Below are 23355 nucleotides of genomic sequence, written 5' to 3' on the forward strand. Positions count from 1 at the left end.
CCCTTCTTCTTCCAGGCCTTCGACTTCACAGAGACCTGGATATACGCCAGAGATGTTCCCACATTATGATCCTTAGTCATTATTTCCGTAGGTGCCAGTTGGTGATCTACATATGGGAGGCGGAGATGAGGACTTGGATATTATTTTCGATGACTACTTTCTCCGTTCTACAGCCGGGCCTTCGGCACCATCTGCATCTCCGGCTCCACGGGCCGCTCAGGAGCCCTCTCACATGCCATCTTAGGAGCCCGTCGACACACAGGTTTGTTTTTTTACAATAAAATAATGTATTAATTAATTATTTTATTAATCTAAACTAAATTATTTACATGTATTATAGGTTCATTCTTCTGCACATGTGGACCCGTCTCCGCCTGTCCAGATTGACCCGTCTCCACCTCCAGCTACAGCTCTGGGTAGCGCTCAGGAGACAGTTAAGGAGCCCTCTGACCAGCCATCTCAGGAGGCCGTCGACACACAGGTTTGTTATTTTACAAAGAAATAATTTATTAAATAATTGTTTATATGTTATTTCATGTTTAATTTATGAAAAATTAAATTGTTTATATGTTATTTCAGGTTCATTCTTCTGCTCCTGTGGTCCAGTCTCTTCCGATTGAGTCATCTCCTGAGGCATCCACAGAGGCTACTTAGGTGGAGACCGCCGCCGTCTCCCACAGGAAGCATATTTTCACTCAGGGCCTGAAGAAGGGAAGAAAGGATGATCATGGCATAAATCATCCTGTCATTAAGAGGAGGATAGAGGGTCCTGATGATAGTGAGGGTGGTGGGGTTGGCCTTAGGCGTTAGGAGATTGTGTATTTGTAAATAAAATGTACATTTTATTTTAATATTATATATATTTTTGTGTTTTTTTTAATGATAATTAGTTATTTTAGTATTTATTGTCGATTATTAATAACTCATGCAACGTCCAAGATTAATTAAAACACTATAAAATATGACAATTAAACTTAAAGATTAACAAGTTTCCAAAATTACTTCGGAGCACTTTACAACCCCTAAAACGACGATCCAAACATATATGTATACCTGATGTAATGAGACGACATTATTGTACGCTAAAAAAAATATTAAGTTCTATATAAAATATTTATATTCCGGCTTTTTGAAACGTGACTAATCTTCGGTCAAAGTATCAAAAAAAACTTAAAGATACCAAGTTTCCAAACTTACTTCGGAGCACTTTACAACCCCTAAAACGACGATCCAAACATATATGTATACCTGATGTAATGAGCCGACATTATTTTACGCTAGAAAAGATATTAAGTTCTATATAAAATATTTATATTCCGATGTTTTTAAACGTGACTAATTTTCAGTCAAAGTATGGAAAAAAGCTTAATTTTCAGTTTGATTACCAAAGAAAAAAGGTTGGGGTGGGGGACCCGACCTCTTTTACGCACAGATTATGTGCGTAAAAGAACTTTAGTGTAAAAACTACATTTTGGTCCTTTTACGCACATAATCTGTGCGTGAAGCCTATTTAGGTTCTTTTTTGTAACATCTCGTAAATCCGAATTAGGTATGAATGTATGAATCTAGTATAAAGGTGATATTTTAGCTATACGAATCTATTTGGGATGAACTCGGGTGATAAACAGTCGTTTTGAAGTCAAACCAAAAAGTGAAGTTCTTAAGGCCTTCTAAATTTGTCTAAGTCTAGGACAGTCTGTACTTATGGCCTGTTTTCGGGTACTTGAATTAGGAATTTGGGAAAACTTCCTAAATTAAAGTTGTATCCCTTTGAAATACCTTTCCAACGATATATTATGGGGGTCAAGGGGACATCTGTACAAAAGGTTATGGCCATTTTACTGAAGGATTACAGTGCAGTCCGTTCACTGATCATGTTATACGAACTTGTTATACGGCCCATATAATTTTATACGGACCGTATAACTCGTCCGCACGTCATGAAACTTCAAATCGACGTTCCGGTTTCAGCCATGATAAAATATGGTCATATTATACGGACCGTATAATAAGTCCATATAACTTCCGCCTCACTTTTGTATAAATTCAAGCCTTGAGTTCTTTTATTTCATTATTCACAATTCCAAGCCCTAGCAACAATCCAAAACATCAAGGTAAGTCAATCCAAACCCTTCCAACTCAATTCTAACATATACTCTAATAATCTAAGCAAGAAATCATTGTTCATAAACTAGGGTTTTCAAGAAAACCCATCTCAAGGTTCAAGAATTCAAGATTTTGGAAATCTTCTTCAAATTTAAAATCATTAATTCAAGTTTGGAGCATTACCAAGTATGTAGAGTTACCATCTACGTGTGAGAACATCGTTGTTCTTCCCCACGCCTCAAAATCCATAAATTATGATTCTCTACTAAAACTAGGGTTTCTATACCATGCTCATGATAACCCTAGGCCCATGTGTTATACCCTATTTTAACCGGAGTCAGAATAGTTTATAACATCCCGGTAATTCCGGGGTTAATTAGAGTTATGGAGTCGCCACCTAATTACTTATGGTGACTTAGGATACCTAAGGTTAATTAAAGTAATTATCTAAAGTTAACTCCGTTTTAATGCCTACGAAACCAAAAGATCTAGGTAAGGGTCCAAACTAATCTAAAGGGAAGGTATTAGGCACCCTTTAAAATCCATTAATAATGGTTAACCGACCGGACTTATGTTAATTAATTAAGGCTAATAATGCTTTTTTTTTTTTTTTAAATAAGACTTGTAGAAAATATAATAATTTTCATAAAAAGGGCTTTAGTTATAAGCAAAATAATAACGTCCATTTCCCGAAGCAAGAAAAAAGCTGAATTTGTTATTAGGCTAGATAACGACATTTACATACAGAAAGGTTTGGACTTTTTGAAAATTTGATTTTTTCATGAAAGCATTTGGATAAAGTATCCTCACGAATTAAGCTAGATTAGAGAAATATAAAATCTTTCCGAAATTTAGGATAACAGAAATGAAGCTATGTATATTCCTACTCTAATTTAATCATAGATTCAAAGTTCTTATAGCTAGATACTATTTTCATGTGATAAAATGAATAACTATTATCTAGAAGTGATGATCCTACATGCCAAATAACTTGATTAATAACTAGGTGTTCTCTAGATATCAAAACCTGATTTCGGTTAATTTCTAATGCCTCGAGTTCGGCCAGATCACTGAAAAACAAAGCAGCAAGTATCTATGATAACCACTGAAGAGGAAAAATAAAAATTATCGAGTATAGTAATCAAATGGAAGAACATATTTGATTGCTCGCCATTTCCTTTCATTCTTCGCTTCCTTCAGTTTGGATAAGTTTCGAAAAGGATGAGAGATATGAGTGGCACAGTGGATGCATATTTCAAGCCTTCGCGGGGTGACATCGAGTCTTAAAGTAAGACTCTTCGACTCCGGTGTATCATGCAAAACAAAAGAAAAGAAAAAGTAGGATTAGAGCACGGCATAATTTTATAGTATACGCGATCATCATACATGGAAAACTTAAAGATAATGATCATATGCGAAGGAAATATCCAGCCCAAACAAAAGCTCACAGCCTAACTGATGGCATAGAAAAATAGATAAAATGGACCGTAAGGCCCAATACCAACAAAGCAGTTAAAGGAAAACAAGTGCAGACCCAATAACGTGTCCAAGTAACAAAAGAAACGAATAAAGTAGGCCCAAAATCAGTGGAGCAGTTTCAGTTTGGTCACGGGCAGAGATGACTTAAAACAATATGAAGCAAGAAGAGATAAGATGTGATCTAAGGAAATCAGGTTTCAGATCTGAGGACAGTGTAATGCAAGCAGTGCAAGATCAACATTTTGGTTCATGATAAACATTTCATTCACAACTATAAAGAAGGCATAAATGGACATAATTCATAAGCACATTTTAGGCTAAGGTGACATTTAGACATGGGAATGCAAAAGCTGAATTTTCATCACACACTGTTTCAGTTTGGCGGTAAGACAACTCTTTAAAACTTGAACAAATTAGCTCCTTAACTAAGCATATATTAAGACTTAGGAAAAAACCATTTGGTAGCACCCTATCTTCAACATATAGCTTATTTTTGGTTTAACAACTCAACATTTAAGAATTCAGTCAGAATCATATATAGATTAAATGCTATCAAACTTCAAGATTTTAATTACCGACTTAAGGACCTGATTAAGTTAGCCCCTTTTAGATTAAGTTATACTAAACTACCTTATGAGCTAATACTATATAACTCATACATGATATAGGCAGAATGTCAGTTCACTTAACCAATGGCAGTACTTAAAAACCCTTAAGCATTGAAACTGATCAAACTTAGCACATTAATGATCCATATATCAACAACCAAACAAGAGATCATACTAACCATCATTAACTAACAAATGAGCAGAAAACAAGCCAAGTGAAAACACATAACTAAACTAAAAGTGAGCTATGCTAGCACTTCTACTACTTAACAACAAAACAAAATAAATAGGTTTGCCTACATAAACAGATGACCAAATTAGCTAATTTTAGACTAAGATAACAATCAAATATGTACGAACTATCATAAACTAAGCACAAACAGGATATTACTTAGATCTTAATATCATGATTACATGAAAATGACTCGGAACCAGAACTTCGGCATAATATTTTGACATAAGCGACTGGCTAAACAAAACAGAGAACCAAACAAACCTAAACATGATGAAACAAAATCCTAAACCATGGCTTCCAACAAGTCAAATAAGCATTACTACTATATATTTCAGGAACTAAAAATGCAATGGTCTCAGATATTACCTTTTGTTGGTGCAGTGAACTGGGCGTCGATGCCTGATCTACACTCGATTTTAAAGTAACAGCAGAAAGGATAAACGACTTAATCCTTCAAACTGAGTATTCCTAGGTATAGTGAAAAAAGTGTAAATATTTTTAGGGGGGGTTCAGGCGGCTGAAAAGAACTCCCCTTGTTGGATCAAAACGTGAGTATTTATAGGATGATTTAGGGTTTGCCAGGTTCAAAATTGGGCGGGACTTTAATATCTAGGGTTTCAAAAAAAAATGAATCAAAATGGATCCGTTGAAATCTCAACAGATCTTCACGTGATTCAGCTTCGATATTTCCGAAAATGGTTCGACCACTCTCGTTTTTTGAAGATCTGTCGCGTTTGAAGCGAGAAAAGTGAGTGTCTTTCCCTGTCAACGACAGAAGGCTCAGACGAAGCAGGTGTAGTGACAATTTTTTGTGTGGAAATGGTGTGGACAGGACGGTTTAGGGCTAAAGGTGATTAGGGTTTAACCCTAAATGGAGAGGGGAGAGGAAGAATAGAGAGAGAGCGAGAGGCGCGTGAAAGAGAACCGATCGGTTCATTAGGTTTTAGGGGATGAAAAGAGAAGATTGGGCCAGGTCGGGTAGAAGCGGGTGATGGGCTGGTCGGTTCGGGTAGGAGGGGTAATGGGCTGGTACCGAATTAAACGTGTAGGCTGGACTATTTGGGCCATTAATTGGCTGAAAATCCTCTTCCGTATAAACTCATTGGGTTTCTAATTTAATAGCAAGTGCAACATATTATTATGTGATGGCAATCGACGATCAATACGTAGAAAATGGAATACTAATATTATAACCCCACCATGTATATAGATACTAATAAAATATGAATTTATAATTAATTTAACAAGTCGAATCTTGATATGAAATAACTACAATCTATTAAAATGGTGATAAAATAATACTATTGTTGTTGATAATAAAATAGTCAAGATGACAATAAAAAGAATAATAGTATTAATAGTAGTAGCGTTAAAATAGTGATGAAAATAAGGTATTTAGCTCGTTAATAAATTTAGAAACCCAAGGGAATAAATAGGAATAAAGGAGGGACGAAATTGGGTGTCAACACCATATCCATGATTATATTATGTATGAATTGCTATTATTCTATCATTGTGTTCTTAATAACTCCATATGATTATTGAGAATCAGTCCGTAATCCATGAAAACCTATATCTTGTATTCCATGGGTTCTTGCATGCATGTTTTAGCTAAAATGATTATTTCATGAATATCCTACATGTCTACAAGTTTTCATGCAACTATATTATATAATTACTTTCATGCTATGATACAAGATACATAAATGCTAAATACAAGTTATTTCATGAAACCACGTTTACAAGTTATTTCATGATATCCATGTACAAGCAAGTTATATTCATGAAAACTATGGGCAGCAAGTGCCACTTATTTTACATGTTCATGTTTTTGGGAGTTGCATTAATTACCTAGAAGACTTCAAACAGCCTGAAACTACGTAGCCACCATAGGATGAGGATTGCTCCACCCATGCTTAGGACGATCTCTCATACTGACTGGATCCTTTCATAATATTATTAAATCTCATGTCCCTGGCAAGGTATGAGTGTTCTGCTTGTAGGACGCAAGTACCAGACCATGTTGTCGGTTATATTTACTGCTCTCCCTACTCACGATACTTTACACATGTTATATATGTATATGTATTCATGTTCATGATCATGTTTCAGCTCAGTCTCTGTTATGTTATTTTCATGTCCCATGTTATTTCTTTCAGTTGCTTTACATACCAGTACATTCAATGTGCTGACGTCCCCTTTTATTTCCCGGGGACCTGCATTTCACGATGCAGGTACTAATTTACAGGATGACGCATCTAGTCAGTAGGACATCATTCGTATTAGCTTATTGGTGAGCCCATCTCATTCGGGGTTTAGTCAACTCTTTATTTTATGATTAGCTATGCATCTAAGGTATGCTGGGGACCTTGTCCCAGCGAGTATGTTTTCCATGTTCAGACTTATGTTAGAGGTTTCATAGACTAGACAAGTCAGTTATGTCATGTCACACTTTCGGAGTCGTATAGCCATTTTGGCTCATTCATGTTATTTCCGCACTCATGTTTAAACAAGTATTTTGATTAAGTATTATGACTTATTGCATTTTGTAAAGGCTCATCATGCATTCATTTTAAATTCCGCTCATGTTATGCCTCATGATGATTCAGCAAGCCATGTGGTTCGCTCGGTCACATGCAGTAAGGCACCGAGTGCCGTGTTTCGCCCAGGCCATGGTTCGGGGCGTGACATTTTTTTTTAATGGGTTATTTTGATTCCAAAAATTTATTTTTGGGTTACAAAAGTCTTGGGCTCCTAATATTGCCGAACATGTCATATCATAAGGCCGAGGGCACTCTTCCATTTTATGATTTTACCAGTATATAGTGGTAAAAATAATTCTTTGGACAAAAGCACTTTTAGCAAAATGTAAGGGCAAATGGGAGGATGTACGTTATATTATTGTTAATGTAATTGACATATAAGGAGAAAACAGCCCATTCCTCGTATTAGTTTTTAAGCGCTTTTATATTAGTGAAGGATTCTCGATAACAATGACGATATTGAGTCCCACATCGGCCTACTTAGGGAGGGGAGGTTTTTTTATATGGTTTTGGGCAATTCTCCTTTACAGTTGAGTTAGACTCAAGATCCATTAATTAAAGTGTGTCTTAGCAGCTCTTCCAGATTTGTGTATATGATTTGCAACAAGTTGTTCTTTTCGCTTCTTTTAATTTAATGTGTCGTTAATTGTTTATGTTTAAAATGTAGGTGATGACAATGTTAGTTTTTTCTCATGTGGCATGTACACAATGACAAAATGATAATTTCGCAATGACATGTCATTGTTTGATGATTTGTATTTTTGGGAAATTAACACATACTAGTTTAGTAACTTATGTTACGAAAACTAGTTTCGTGACTTTAGTATTACAAATAGTGAGTTTAGTAACTTTATTGTTACAAAAACTAGCTTCGTGACTTTAGTATTACAAATAGTTAGTCCTTAATTTATTGTTACAAAAGATAGTTTTGTAACTTTATTGTTACAAAGAAGAAGTTGAGTCACCATCAGTGAAATTAACCCTCAAACAGAAGAATGTACTTTAAATAGTTAACTGAACTGACCATATAAGGAAAAAACAACTCCTTTTCTGATCAGGTTTAAGCATTTTTCTTATTTTGCAGTTGGAACCTCTAACAAGTAAAATCTTTGAATTTTCTTCTTAATCTTCATATGGTCCATTTAGAAAATTGTCCAAAACTTTTATGGAATTTTTACTTGATGTAGCTTTTTCTAAGAGGTAATTATTGATAATAACTACCTTTTAATTTATTTGTATTTAGTAACTACAGTGATTTTGTAAATTACCATTCGTAGCTACACCAAAATACATAAAGTTGGAGGGGCTGAACTGGTTATTGGGAGAGGCTCTCACCCTGCCCGCCCAGATTCGAACCCAGCTAACAACATTTCTTTTCTTACATATTTTTCCTAGCTTCTTCTTCTTGTATTTGAGTGTATTCTTAAATACATATGACGAAAAATCACTCAACCTGGGCGGACAAGGGGAGAGTCTCGCCCAAATGCACGAGAAATACACCGCAAGTTTGCCAACTTTTATAATGCCAAATGCCAAAACACAAAGCCACAAAGCCTAAGCTTGGTATGAAGAAGAGGCCCAATTTTCGGGGAGGACATGGCCAACCCCAGCTCCACTCTGCATCCCATATGGACTAAGTAGAGAAGCAAGTCAAGCAACCAAGACTTCAAGTTTGAATTTGTTGAACTTTCTTCTCTTCTTGCTCTCCTTGTTTATTTCTTTGTTAAACTTAATGGTGGAGGTCACAATAGGGGTCGCAAATTCAGCACAAGCTCATTTGATTCGTTCAATGAGTTGGGCATGAAATGTATTGATGAGGTGCTAAGTTTGGGCACAACTCAACTAAGAGAATCAATGTTACATCCACGTATGAAAAAAAGACTCTTAATTTCTTATTTAATGGTCTCACTATCCTAATCTTGTTTCTGAGAGTTCAAGGGTAATATGGTTACTGTAATTAATTGGGAAAATATCTTCAAAACTCTTTTTCTTTTCTTTTCTTTTTTCATTCACGATGAATTGTTAAAAAGATATTACTACACGACAGACACCCTATTTGGTCAAGCATAAACATAAGAGCACTTTTAAATATCGTGAATATCACAATAACAATAATTATGTTTCAATTTCTGACTAACTAGTTAGAATCGACTATATGAAGCATCAATATCATTTTATTCCATTTCGTCTCATGTCATTCTAACATTCAATAGTTTTTTAAGACATTAGGAAGTTGAAAAAGAGTACTACTTGATGCACTGTATTGCACTAATGCAAACTGAAGATATTGTTAAAAACACCCTTATCTTCCAGGATCTGTAACATTCCATGATAAAGCTAATTAGCCTGCTGGAAAAATAAAAATTTGGGGCAATAATTGCTCGATGTGAAAGGATGTATACTAATTAAAGAAATTGGGTATTGTGCTTCTTCCTTTTTCTCAACTTTCTATCATCAAGACATGAAAGTTAGGTTCTACTCATGTCATTCAAGAATAAGATACTTTGACAACTGTTTAATTTCTATCACATCAATTAGGGACATAATAACACCATTGACATTATTTTTTTAAATCACTAAAGCATAATAGCAAGAAAGACCTTTCTTGACAATAAAAGTTTGTATTACATTAAGCAGATAGTACAATGTACATTTCACAACAAATTTTCTTGTCAAGGTTACTTCCTAATTAATATCTGAATATATAAATCAACTTATTTAATTAACTTCAAGAAATCAATACAAATCTTGTCTAAACACTACAAAAAAAAAAAAAAAAAAAAACTAAAATTAGCCACGAACTTCGTTGCTAATCTGTTGCTAAATCGCTCATAGCTATCTGAATTTTTTTGATAATTTGTCACCAAATAGGATTAGCGTCAGAATTTGCTATTTAGCTAGAGATTTTGTCCATTGCTAATTCCCGTTTTTCAGTAGTATAAATCACACTCCTATAGTTATTGATGCCACAACCTCAAAGCAACATATGCCAAAAGCCTATACGCCACCAACATAACAACCAAAGCCACCACATCAAGTACCAAATTGTCAATGCCAAGAACCTTAATAGCTGGGAATTCCAACACTTCACAATATTTCCCAATTCCACATTCATAAACCTCATTCCTTGAATACTGAACTCCAAGTAGAAGTTTGTAGCAATAGTGGCTGAATGAAATGTACTTGAGCCAATTGATGAAAAATGGAATGTGTTGAATGTAGTATCCACTGGCTAGTAAAAATACAAGCATCAAGACTGAGGACAATGTTGTGGCTTGTTTCACATCCATTAGTATTGCACCAAGTGCTAGGCCAAGTCCTTGAGAAACTAGCACATTCAAGAGTATGATCAAAAGGGTCAGCATAAATGTGAGAAATGAAGGCTTTAGGCCACCCATCCAATATGTTACTGTCACAAATATTGTTGGAAGTACAAGTTCCATTGGTAAATCGCCTACAGTTCGCGCGAAGTAGTAAGACGAAAGGCGATACATGCCGGAGGAACGCTCCCTTATAAGCATCGGACGCTCTTGTGGGAATGCAAATATGGCAGTGAACAGTGGAAAGAATCCCCAGAATATTGAGAAGAAAAATAGTAATCCCACCTGTTGGACACAATTACATTGTTAGGAATTTATGTTATAGGGAAAAATTAGAATAAGTAGTCCAATTTTTATGTCACCAAAGGTATAATTTTGAGAAAACTCTTACTTAAATTTTCTATATAGAAGTTGAAGACATAATTAAGTAAATAAAACTGTGTAATTTAAGTTTTTAGATTAGACGACGTACACCATTCAACAACATCTAAGCAGGTATAAGTCTTGAATTCAAGTTTCACCGTCACTCATTATCAATAAGACTTTACAAGTGTCTGGCCCATAAAAAGAAAGAAAGAAGGGATAATTAACTCTTTGGGCCGCCAAAAATAATATCAAGCAAATGTATATGTTTTGTATATTAAATATAGATATTTTAAACATAAATATACTTCTAATATACATATTATATACATGATCAATGCATATGTTTTGTGTCCATAATTAATTTTGGCTAGTGTCCATAATTAATTTCGGCCGGTGGGCCAAAGATGAAAAAGCCCTAAAAGGACACCGGGTTCTTACTGAGGGGCTGCGTTGAAGACATGATTAAGTAAATAAAATGTGTTCTCTTTAACAGATTAAGCTTTTAAATGAAATGATCACGCAATTTATAACGTATAAAACAGGTTTAGAGGCTACATGAGGAATTTTGAATATCACCTGATCCATTATATGGTTAGTATCACAATGCCACCAGAGTAGACCAGACAGAAATGAAACAGACATGACTTGGAAAATTCTTAGACCAGAGTAGGCCTCATGTTTTCTTTCTTTAAGTCCTCTACCAAGTAAAACCTTAAATTGCAACCACCAACTTGTGGTCCATTGATCTTCAGGACCTGACAAAAATTATATTATTCTAGTTACTTTTATGCACTGAAAAAATATTCTAACAACCCGCCACAATAGGTTAAATGACACTGATAATATAAAAGTTTCACGTACATCTTGATGATGTTCGTCCTCCTGAACGAATTGGGGGCCTGCAACTTTGATTGAGCTCCTCTTTCAATGATGGATAAATATTCTTTCTATAAGAGTTTATTAAGGACTGTTTGGTTGCATTTTGATTGTCAGATTGATCTGGTTTCACTAGAACTTCATGTTGATCATCGTGCCTTGTATCAGGTGTAATACCTGCAACATTTTTTAAGTCACAGTCAAACCTCTCTATAATAGTCATCCTTTATAATAATATTTCACTATAACGACCCAGTTTTCTTTATTCACTATAATAACATCTCGCAATAACAGCTAATAAAGGACGTCGTTATAAGGAGGTTTAATGGTAATTTATAGTAGGATAACCATTAATAGAACTTGCATTTGACAAATCATAAAAGGACAATTAATATTGTACTGTTAATTTCTATTATTATGCACACATGATAAACAAGTATCGCACTGGCAACCTGTCCGAATATTTAATTTTTGATTTTTTATGTGGAAGATGTGTTTCACTCAATAATAAAAGGACAATGGGACCGAACGAAAAGGTAAAAAGAAAATGATACGACAACTTTAATTAAAGGGCTTGAGGAGGGGGCAAACTAAAGTCTTTATTATGATAAACAATTATGATTAGGTACTAATTGTTTCACTTTTGGCTAAATAATTAGCTAAACTATTATAACTCTTGAAATTTAAGAACCAAAGGATGGGAAGAAAGATAATCCTGAATTGGCAAATAATTATTTAAAAGAGAATAATATGATCCGTCAAGTCAAATCTCAGCGAATGTTGCCAATTATATATCCAAATAGCATGCTTGAATTTGTCTTATTTAAATTTATTTCTTTTCTTTTTCATGGGATTATTTGACCTAAAAATCCAAATGGAAAGGACAAATGTTTGATAAAGAAGAAGACAATTAGAGAAAAGAAACATATTCTTAAAAATGAAAGTACGCAGTGATAATATTTGACAGAGAAGAAGTCACTGAAAACAAAGGTACCATTGGAAAAGATTCACCATATATAGACAATTTTCAGTCAATTTCCTGACTTTATCTAGTGTTGACTCAGCATTCTTTTTTTCGACAGCATCAAATCGCTTCTGGTACTTAAGACATATATGAGCTTGAATCTTGATTTACACTCAATAAGGAAAATCTCACATGTAAAACAAATTGTACTTATAGATTAGCAATCCTGCTTAATATAGGCTAAATATCATTAAAAGACGTTATATGACTTCTATGCACTTTTAAGTAGTACTCCCTTTGATTTGTCCTTCTAAAATGGCACAACAGTCCTTTTTAGTTCGCTTGAGAAAAACAATGTCACATTCTTATAATTAAAATAGTTTAACTTTAAAATTTTAATTTTACTCTTAATAAGATAATTTATGACTACACAAATATTTATGATTTGTTTTAGATCACCAATTTCAAAAGTCTTCTTTTCTTTTTTACATTTTGTGCCCAATGAAAGGGTGTCACGTAAAATCGAGTAGAGGAAGTAGCAGTTTTTATATACCAATAAGAAAAGTGGAATATTCAAAAGACATATACATAACAAGAAGAAAAATTACATACCATTAGCAAGATCAAGCAGAAAATCAGCAGGGTTCATGAAATTGAATCCAGGAGCATAACCATTCGCTGCAAAATACTCCATAACAAGGCTACTTTTCCCACTATAAATCGGACAACCTTCGGTTAACACAATAATCTTATCGAACATCCAGAACAACCTACTCGAAGGTTGATGTATGGTGGTGATCACTGTCCGACCACCACGAGCCAACCAACGTAACGTTGCCACGATACGTTGAGCCGTGGTTGAGTCGAGACCAGAAGTGGGCTCATCAAGCAATAATAAACTAGGGTTCACTAACATTTCTTGTCCAATACTGACTCGTTTTCTTTCTCCACCCGAAATACCCCTAAATAGTTGTCCGCCAATCATACTGTTTTTACATCTTGTTAATCCTAATTCCATAATAACCAACTCGGCTTGCTCGATTTTTTCTTGATTTGTTAGCTTATTAGGCAACCTTAATAAAGCAGCATATGTTAGCGTCTCGAGGACTGTTAAATGAGGATATAGCACATCATCTTGTGTAACGAAACCAATTTTTCGTTTCATTGAGCTCGAAAATTGTTGTCCGTTGTACGTTATGGTACCCGAGAATTTCCCGGGTAATCTACCGGCTAAGGCTGTTAGGAGAGTTGTTTTGCCACTTCCTGAGGGACCTAACATGGCTAAAAGTTCACCAGGTTTAACTGTTCCTGTGACACCTTGGAGTAACATGCGAGTTTGTTTTTGTTGATGTGAAGAAAAACACCCTCCTTTATTGTCGCTTTCCAATTTGATAGTGTATGAAACATCTTCAAACTGCGAATATAAAATCAAAATAAACACCCTTAAATTAAACTTTTAGGTCAATTGGACCAAAGACAATTAAATTAAGTTCGTTATACAAGTAAACTGCAACAATATACGGTAACAATATACAGTCTACAGTAACAGTGTACTATAATTTCAGTGAAGCTATATTCATCAATGGTGAAATAATTGAAATAGTGATTTCTTCTCCAAATTCATCGGTGTTTTTTAAGAATATTTGTTGTACCTTATACAATTTACTGCAATATTATATTGCTACCATATACAACTCTGCAATAGTATATTTCAACTGCATGCAATATTTTCAGTGAAGCTGTGTTGTCAGTGTAGAGAAGTTTAAGTACCTTAAGTGTCACGGGGCGTAAAGATTCACGAAGAACTGATAATTTGGCATGGTGTGATTGTTGATGATCTGTGATTTCATCGTTCACACGAGGACTAACATTACATGTTGGACCAGTTGGTTCGATTTGAAGTGAAATGCTCTCCATTCGGGTAAGTACAAGAACGTTACTCGAACCACCATTGATGCTACTATTCTCTTGATCATGAGGCAACATTTTTAACTCTTATCTTAAAGCTAAAAAAACTATCAAACTGTTCGAGGCTTTGAATGGAGATGAGGAGGAGGAGGAAAAAGGGACGTGCACGAAAGTAGTACCAAATCAAGATAAACTCTAAATACTAAATATGACCTCAAAATAATTGGGAGGGCACGGCCGACTAGTGAGACGGGATAAGCTAGAAACAAAAAGGGTAATGAGTGAGAAAAAAGAGGTAAATGGATTTGTTACGGAGAAGAGAAATTAAAGAGGGAAAGGAAAATAAATCACATGCAAATGAAGAAAAGAGAATGGAGCTTTAAAGTGAGAAATGCACGAGAAGAAGCACTGTGTGTTCGAGACATGATATAGGAGTTAATAATAGAGACCCACAAAAGGAGTTGTCAATTTGGAAGTGATCTAGGGGTGATGTATTTAATTTTGCCGTATTATAATGGATGCCTCTTTCAAGTTTTCCACTTTGTTTAATGTATAGGTGTATGTGATTCCTTATATATATGCATGAGATAAAGCTTAGGACTCCCTCCGTCCCTATTTGTGTGATGCACGTACTTTAATTCGGTATGATGTTTAAAAAAGAAAATTTTAAAATTGTGATCTAAAAAATCATAAATATTTTTATAAATAAAATTTAAAATATAAAGTTAAACTATTTCTACGTATAAAAAATGTATTCTTTTGAGGTGGATTTAAAAAAAAAAAAAGTGATAACATAAATTTAGGAGAGAGGGAGTATAGATGCTAAGAGCATTATTATTATTATTATTATTATTATTATTATTATTATTATTATTATTATTATTATTATTATTATTATTATTATTATTATTATTATTATTATGACTGTGGTTCTGGGGCAATTTGTGCGCACGACTAATACCACGAGATACCGACTACCTCCCACCAGCAAATGGAAAGAAACCACCTACTATTTTTTTTTTATCTCCGCTAATATAAATCAGCAAATGGAAAGAAACCACCTACTATTGTTGGTTATTGGTGAATCAACACTTAAATATTTATTTTACATCTACCTGAATGCATGGAAGGAACTAGAATATTGTTTTATCTCAAGAAAAATGGGACTGTCTTCATGTAATCTAAGAATTTTTTTTTTATATATTATTTGAAGAAGGGTCATTCTTCTTGTATCATATGTAATTAATCATACGAATCAACATCATCATGTTCAGCTTTGTTAACAATATATATAGCTAAAAGGGTTGTGCAATTTGTAGCAGCGAGAACCGTCTCTTTGATTTTGTCCGAATATTCACTTAAGAGGGCAATAGCAAATTTGAGGATAGCCAGCCTGGGGAAAAAATGGAAATTAAAGTGCATATTTGTGTGGCTGGAGAGCAGATGTTCCAAAAGAGTTTAACTTCTAGCATGAGAATATTTACATAAGCAAATCATCTATAGAATTATTAAAAATTAAAAATATTTTTTTTTATGATAAGGATTACATTTGCTAATCTGATAAAAGTAAGTACTTCGTTTATCTCAATTTATGTGCATCATTTAGATTTTGAGGATAAAATTTCTTAATTTAGATCATGAATTCAGACATAGAAGCTTTAAATTTTTTATAATAAATTTATATATTCGAAAACTACGTAAAAAATATCATAAATTATAAAAATTAACAACTAAAATATCTAAAAGACATAAAAAGAAGTTACGGTTGAAGAATTACTCGATTAACTTTCAAAAACTGAAAATTATCGCATAAATTGAGACGGCAGGAGTAATTAATCTGCCATCGCACGTTAAAATACTAATAGTAAAGTCTAACCCTCCTTACTTGTACTTATTCTTTTGAGGTTCTTTTATTATTAATAAAAGGACACTTTTAATAAATATATGAGTGGTCTAATATTCGCTAAAAAAAAACTGATAGTAAAGTCTTGCAAAATTCGGTATAATTGTTCCAAAAACTTATTGACCGTTTAACCTTGAAGAACAAAATATATTTAGGTAGGCCACACAAATAGATATGTTAATGGGGCCACATAATCCTCAAACCAGTTACAGTAAGCCAGCTCCCTGACCTCAGCAATTTATTTTTTTAGCAAAAACGAGGAAAAGAGAAAGAAAAAGAAAAAGAAAAGGTCAAAAGAAGATTTGTTACTCATCAAATGATAAAAGAAGATTTGTTACTCATCAAATGATTTCTGCTTTAGGTCTTTTTTAAATTTAGAAAATGTCATCGTCCGCTAGAAGTTTGGGCTTTCTTTTTCTCTTTTTAAGTAGGAATTTTTACACATTATAACTACTTCTAATACATAATTAGTGGCAATAACTATCTTTTATTTTAATTACTAATAATAATTAAATACTTTTCTAATTTAACTATTATAGCTACACAGTAACTTTCAATTATCATTTCACAAATACACCTAAAAATTAGCACTCCCAATCTCATATCCCCTTTTAATGGTAACAATATTAATCACTTAATATACATTACCATTCTCTCTCTTTTATCATAAACTCTTACCTTTTTAAAAAGGAAAGAATCTGTGAATGCCCAGTTAAATAGTCATCTTCTTACTCTCTTCACCTTTCTGCAAAAATTTCACTTTCATTCTCACGAGTCAAGAAGATTCATCGAATTCTTTTTTTTTTTTTCAAACAAAAAAAAAAAAGCCTTAAGGTACTCTTCTTTCTTCTTTTAAAGTTCCGGTATATCAGTCGTCACCTCATATTCTATTGCCTTGTGAATTATTAAAAATCACAATAATTCGATTTTCCATTTTGGGATATTGCAATCCGAAACGGTATTTTCAGTATGGTTATTTCGATTCAAGGCATGTGTGGTCAAAGTGGGCCTCTTTCACGTTCTATCCCATCTCCTTTGTTTCGTGAAATTTTCGCTATTTGTGTTGTTATTCTTCCACAAAATCAACTTGGTGGAAGTGATTGTTTTTGCTCCAGGCGGTGGTGCTGGTTATGGCGGCGTACACGAGAGAAGGGGAGAGAAAAAGTTTTTTAGGGTTTTGAGAAGATAAAAAATATATGTATTTGTGTATGTTCTATGATATAACTACCAATTGTTGTGGTTGGTGGTATATTTTTGTAAGTTTTTCTATATATTTGTGTATTTTGTTAAAATTAATTCCATCAGTTCATCTAGTTTCAAATACACGGGTGACGCAAATACATGGTAAGTTTTCTATATATTTATGTATTTTGTTCAAATTAATCCTATCAAATACATGGGTGATGCAAATTGTTACTTACACAAATACATGAAATTTAATATAAAATACATGGGGTTTGATTGGAAACTTCAAATACATGGGTAAGTAAAAAACGAAATCAATATTGAAAACTTCAAATACATTACCACTAAATACACGGCTGATGCAAATTGTTACTCACACAAATACATGAAATTTAATATAAAATACATGGAGTTTGATTGGAAACTTCAAATACATTAGTTATGCTATCAAATACATGGGTAAATAAAAAAACAAAATCAATATTGAAAACTTCAAATACATTGGCTGTTGAATGTTTTCAAATTTTGAATTTTTGATTTTTTACGTTTGAATGTTGAAGATTGGATGAAGGAATAGAAAACGGTTATAGAAAAGAAATCTAAAATCTGATTTTGTTGAAGAGTATGGTAAAAAATACCAATTAATAACTAATTAAATGATCCCACCGTTATGGCCTAAAATCAAGGGATATGTTTTCTTTTTTTACTGTGTTTCTATGAATTTACAAGCATCAAATATATCCGAAAGAATACCTTAATTTGGGAAAATATAGCTACAAATGGTAATATTTAAAAGGGTAGCTATAAATTATAGGAAACTACCGTAAGGTAGTCATTTGCTTTAAAGCAAAAAGTTAGATAAATGAGACACAAATTACAGATTGCCTCGTTACAAGGAGAAATACAATCAAAATCTATCGAGTCTAAGTTCTCCACGTTGACATTATACTATCATGTTAAGTTATATTATACTATCGTGTTATCTTTTAATTGTTTATAACAAATATTATCTGATAACCTGAAAGATAGAGAGTAATCTGCTACAATTCTTATAAAGAACTTCTATAATTCATACAATATAATATTAATGTATATAATTCTTAGGGACATAATCTGTATTTTCGGAATTGTTGCACCGGAAAATTCAGCAATTGTAAATTTTAATTTTAGCATCCGAAACTCATTCGGAATCTCCGGACACAAACCATATATGCATTTTAATTAATTCATATATTAAACTGAGCTCGAGAAATTAACTAGAATCAACCCCATGCATTTTTTTTTTAATTGTTCCTTCAATTTTCTGTTTGACGAGAGGAGGGTAATTTTTTTTATTTTTTTTTCATTCGGTGTTTGATATCCGTATTGGGGTCCGATTAACTCTAAATTCACATAGGAAAGTTTCACATCGAGGGATAAAACATTTTTTAACAAAAGTGACTTCATACTCAGCAGGGCTCGAACCCGAAGTGGGTAGCTTTTGGTATCTCCTTTAGAGTTATTAAGGGAAAAAGCCAATGTGGGTTCTTTGATACCTTTCTATGTGGCAATTTTCCATTCAATAGGGAAGGTAGTGGATGAGATTGCAGTGTCGCGCTTTTTGTACAAAGAACCCTTACTTTGTTTCACTTTGCTTTTTTCCAATATGGGAATCTCAATCGAGTTTGCTGTTTCTTGATCCCATTTCATTTTTACACAGTAAATTTACCAGACTTTGCCAGACAATAAAGGTTAGGGTTAAAGGTTTTTAGAAAGGGAAATCAAGAAAAGATATGAGAAATAACATATATGTGATTTGTTTTATTTTTCTGGTGTCAAGGAAGAGAATTAAATTATACTACAACATTATTGTAGAAGTGCACAGAGTGTGATATTGACTAAAGCATAATGTTTTAAGTTCAGATTCCACCCATAAATATTCGTGTTGATGATAGATTAAAGCATTTAGGATTTTTACATAAAAGAGTAGCGCTCATAAAACCCATAAAATAAAAAATAACTCTAATCTTTATTCTTTATAAATTTTGTATATGTTTAGAATATACACAGAGTATACGTTAGTGACGACTACAAACTATATATTACGACTAAGGGGGTGGGGAAAAAATTGTCGCGGCTTGCCGAAAATGTTTAAGATTCAAAATTTATCAAACATTTATTTGAGAGTACACTTATTCTTTATTGATTGCATAAGAATTTTTAAAGAGATATATAATATCTAGCTGGACCATTTCATCTACCGTCTTAACGATTTCGGCTTGGATGCTTATAGTCTTTCGTATCATTTGTTTAGTTTTTATGCTTGGTATTTTCTTTAATTATTATTGGTTCCACTAATAAAATTATAATAAATTTAGAGCCCGTTTGGATTGGCTTATAAGTTTGTCAAATCAGTTTATAAGTCATTTTTAACTTATTTGGGTATTTGGTAAAATACAAAACAACTTAAATTAAGTTAAAAAGTGTTTAAAATAAGCCAAAATCAAGAAGTTGCTCAACCCCAATTTTTTTTTTTTTTGCTTAAAAGCCATTTTGGTTTGACCAACAACTTTACCCTTTTATCTTTTATATTTTCTGTTAATTCCAGTATTACCCTTACTTCTAAAAACCCTTTAAGCACTTTTATCCAAACACGTAACTGCTTATTTATAAAATAACTTTCAGCATTTAAAAAATACTTTAAACATTTATGCTTAAAAGCCACTTTTTTTCAGCTAATCCAAACGGGCTCTTAGACTTCCGCTAGGTTTCTTGATTTCTTCTCCTTCTTCATTCTTCGTTGTGCCTTCTTCTCCATTTTCTTCTTCTCCTTCTTCCAATAAAATCAACCTATTGCTTATTTGTAATTGGAGTTATTTAATTGGAGAAAATTGTATAACATCATTGTTGGATTGAGTTTGACAAAGGCGATATATTTATTTTGAAGATTTTGGTTGAAAAATTATTGAGTTGATGAGCTTCAAAAAGTGGGTATATCTAATTTGGAGTCATTTACAGTTAATTTGGAGTAAATTTTGAAGCAAAAAGATGTAGATGAATTCCTAAACAATAAATTATGGTGATCATCAGAATTTTAACCACATATCCCAACAGTTCATCAGGATTTCAGCCACAAATGATGGAAACATCCTCGCGATCCGTCAAAGATTTAACCAGAAATTGTTTACCCCGAATTCGAATAATCAATTAAATTTGTGAGTGGGTATATAAGATACGTGGTTAAGCCTCAATCTATTTGATAGAGAAAGGAAATATATGAATATACTATGAAGGGGCAGCCGATAATCAGTGGTTTGCTATAGGCTTGTATATTTACTAATGTATGAGTGTTATTTGATTGAAGAAATGTAAGAGTGATGACCACAATGAATTCGGATTGCAACGCGATAATGAGAGCTTTTTATATATTTCTAGTACAAAGTGTGTTTTATATGAAGGAGCCAACCCTTTAAAAGGAGGACAATGCCCCTTATTTATAGTATTGCCCCATGGGCTTCATACAACATGAAAAATAAAATAATAAAGAAAAAGCTCTGAGTTGGATTAGGTTGGGTTAGGTTGACCGTACGATCTGACACCCGTACGACTGACAGTTGAACATGGCAGGACGTTATCGACGCATGGCAACTGCGCAACGGATCTCCCGGACCAACGACCACGAATAAATGGCCTAAAGGCCACGACCAACTCGGCCATGAAGAAACCGGACCAAATGATGCCCTTCCTTGGCCTCGGCCCAAGCGTTCCTCTGGTTCAGAATGAAAGTCTTCATGCATGTTCTTGTCCCCTTCTTCCTTCAGTTCCTGGTCTCCCCGGTTTAACGCATATCCGATTTTTACCGTATACAGATAGTCCCCACACTTCCCGGACCGTAGATTTATCGGAGTAACGGGAAGTGGATGAATCAAGAAATCGGCGACTCCGTTGTTATCTTCTCATTTTGGCGGGAACAGTTGCGTCACGTCCCTTTTTCATCGGCCACGTGTCTTATTCTGGACGGTCAGCTCTGCAACCGCCGTAACGCACGTCGCTTCAGGTCATTCCTCATTAATTATGGGACACGTGGCTCCCCCTGGTTGGCTGGCATCGGTAACCGTTCCGCTCCCATGCCTATATAGGGCTCTTCACCTCTCCATTCAAACATTTTCGACTCTTCCATCCATTTTCTCTCTTCTGAAGTTCTTCACTTCTCATCTTTCAACTCTCACAACTCTCATTCATTTGTTGATTCGCTGTTGTACTACGCAAAAAAGGAAACGATTTTACCAACTTCTTCAATAGTTGCTCTTCTGCGTTGCTGCTTCTTCCTCTCGTTCTTCACCCCTCTTTTGGAATTCTCTAACTGTTTCTTTTACCCCTTTTAGCTTCCTTTTCGCAGTCTCCCAATCTCTCTACCCCATATTTTCAAATGTCTGCCAATACTGAAACTACTTCCCATGATGTTCCCTTGGTTTCATCTCAAGGAACCGAGCCTGCATCTCCAACCAAAGCAAAGAGCACCTTCGAGCCCACTGCCTCGGACATTATACCGGCTAAGCCTAACTTCAACAAAGATTTGGAGGTCGAAAAACCTTCTTCGGTATCCGATAAGGGGTTTGATGTGAGGCGATATCCTCCATCCATTACTGAGAAAAAACTCGACTTAGTCCGGGCTGATTACGGGTGGGACACCCGTCCGGTTCATGTTTTTGCCCCCGGGCCAAGTGAATCTGTCACTAACCACCGGGAGGGTTTTTTATATGTGTATACTTATCCTTTCACTCTCAAGCTCGACCCTCCGGTCGATCCGGTCATCTTGGATATGTGTCGGACCTATGACGTGACTTTGGCACAGATTGGTACGATCGTTTGGAGGGTCGTGGCATGCCTCCGGTTGTTGGCCAACAATGCCGGGAAGGAGCTCACGCTGGCCCACTTGATACACTTATATTCCCCGAGGTTGTTTCGGGGTGGCGTAATAAAACTCACAAAGAGTAGCCGGAATCCATTTTTCTCAAAAATGGACGAAGATAGAGACAAGGGCTGGTTGGAGCGATATGTCCGAGTGAGGACCTCGGACATCATTACGGACGATTACATGCCTTTTCCGGAAACGTGGAACAACAAGCGTAAGCCTGAACTCTAAGCAATTGCTTTTGTATGTTTTATCGAACTTTGGTTTCACTTCCTCACCGCTTTTCTTATTTATATTAGCCAATGGATGGATTCCCCCGGTCGTTCGGAATCTGAACGAATGGGTTACTGCACTCCTTAGCCCTCATGTCCACGACGACCGGACGTGGGGCCACCTGTCACGCGGCCGATGGGTCGCCCAGAATCACGGTAATACTTTGTTTCTACCCGTGTTCAATGCATCTTCTACTACCTGTATTCATTGTGTCTTTGATTTTCAGGTCTGCCCAAGGGCTCGGTGGATCCCAGGCCGGAGTCGGCAGCCGAACCCATAACGTCGGCACTGGAGTTCGACTCAGCAGGTGCATCTCGTATCCTTGCTGCTGCTGCTGCCAAGAGAAAAAGGCCCTCGGACAAAAGGCAGAAACCAAAGAAACGGGCGAGGAGCTTCATTAGGACCTTAAGGGACGAAACAGAGCCCGAGCTCCTCGTTCGGATGATCAGTGAAGCCCCTTCCGTGGCCCCTATTCCGGAAGGGATTGTCACTGTTTCACCCCTTCCTTCAGCCGGGGAAGGGCCATTGGCTCCCGTATTATACACAGGTGAGGAAGAAATTCATTTCCCAACTCCTCTAAGGTCGATTGAATTCATCGATATTTCAGGCAACGCTTCTTCCGAGGAGACCCCCCTTCAAAGGACAAGAAGATCCAGGGAGGCGGCTGCTGCCAAAACCGGTCAAAGGATCGAACC

At 34.9% G+C, this 23355-nt stretch overlaps 1 protein-coding gene across 1 annotated transcript; it reads right to left on the reverse strand.

The window, feature by feature from the left end:
- Positions 1–9674: 9674 nt before the first annotated feature.
- LOC132615697 (ABC transporter G family member 21) lies at positions 9675–14935 on the reverse strand. The gene is made up of 5 exons (XM_060330307.1): positions 14268–14935; positions 13110–13911; positions 11519–11710; positions 11234–11412; positions 9675–10576 (listed from the first exon to the last, which is right to left on the reverse strand). Exons 1-5 carry the CDS (start codon positions 14481–14483, stop codon positions 9929–9931), a joined length of 2037 nt encoding a protein of 678 aa, XP_060186290.1. The 5' UTR covers positions 14484–14935; the 3' UTR covers positions 9675–9928.
- Between the last annotated feature and the right edge of the window lie 8420 nt (positions 14936–23355).

Source organism: Lycium barbarum, chromosome 10, assembly GCF_019175385.1.
Source record: "Lycium barbarum isolate Lr01 chromosome 10, ASM1917538v2, whole genome shotgun sequence".
Classification (NCBI taxonomy): Eukaryota; Viridiplantae; Streptophyta; class Magnoliopsida; order Solanales; family Solanaceae; genus Lycium; species Lycium barbarum.

Coding starts and splice junctions, on each gene's coding strand:
- LOC132615697 (XM_060330307.1), bottom strand. CDS start 14,483: ATGTTGCCTCATGATCAAGAGAATAGTAGCATCAATGGTGGTTCGAGT. Junction 11,711..13,109: donor TCTGCTTGATCTTGCTAATG/GTATGTAATTTT, acceptor AAAATGTTGCAG/GTATTACACCTGATACAAGG. Junction 11,413..11,518: donor AGGACGAACATCATCAAGAT/GTACGTGAAACT, acceptor AATTTTTGTCAG/GTCCTGAAGATCAATGGACC.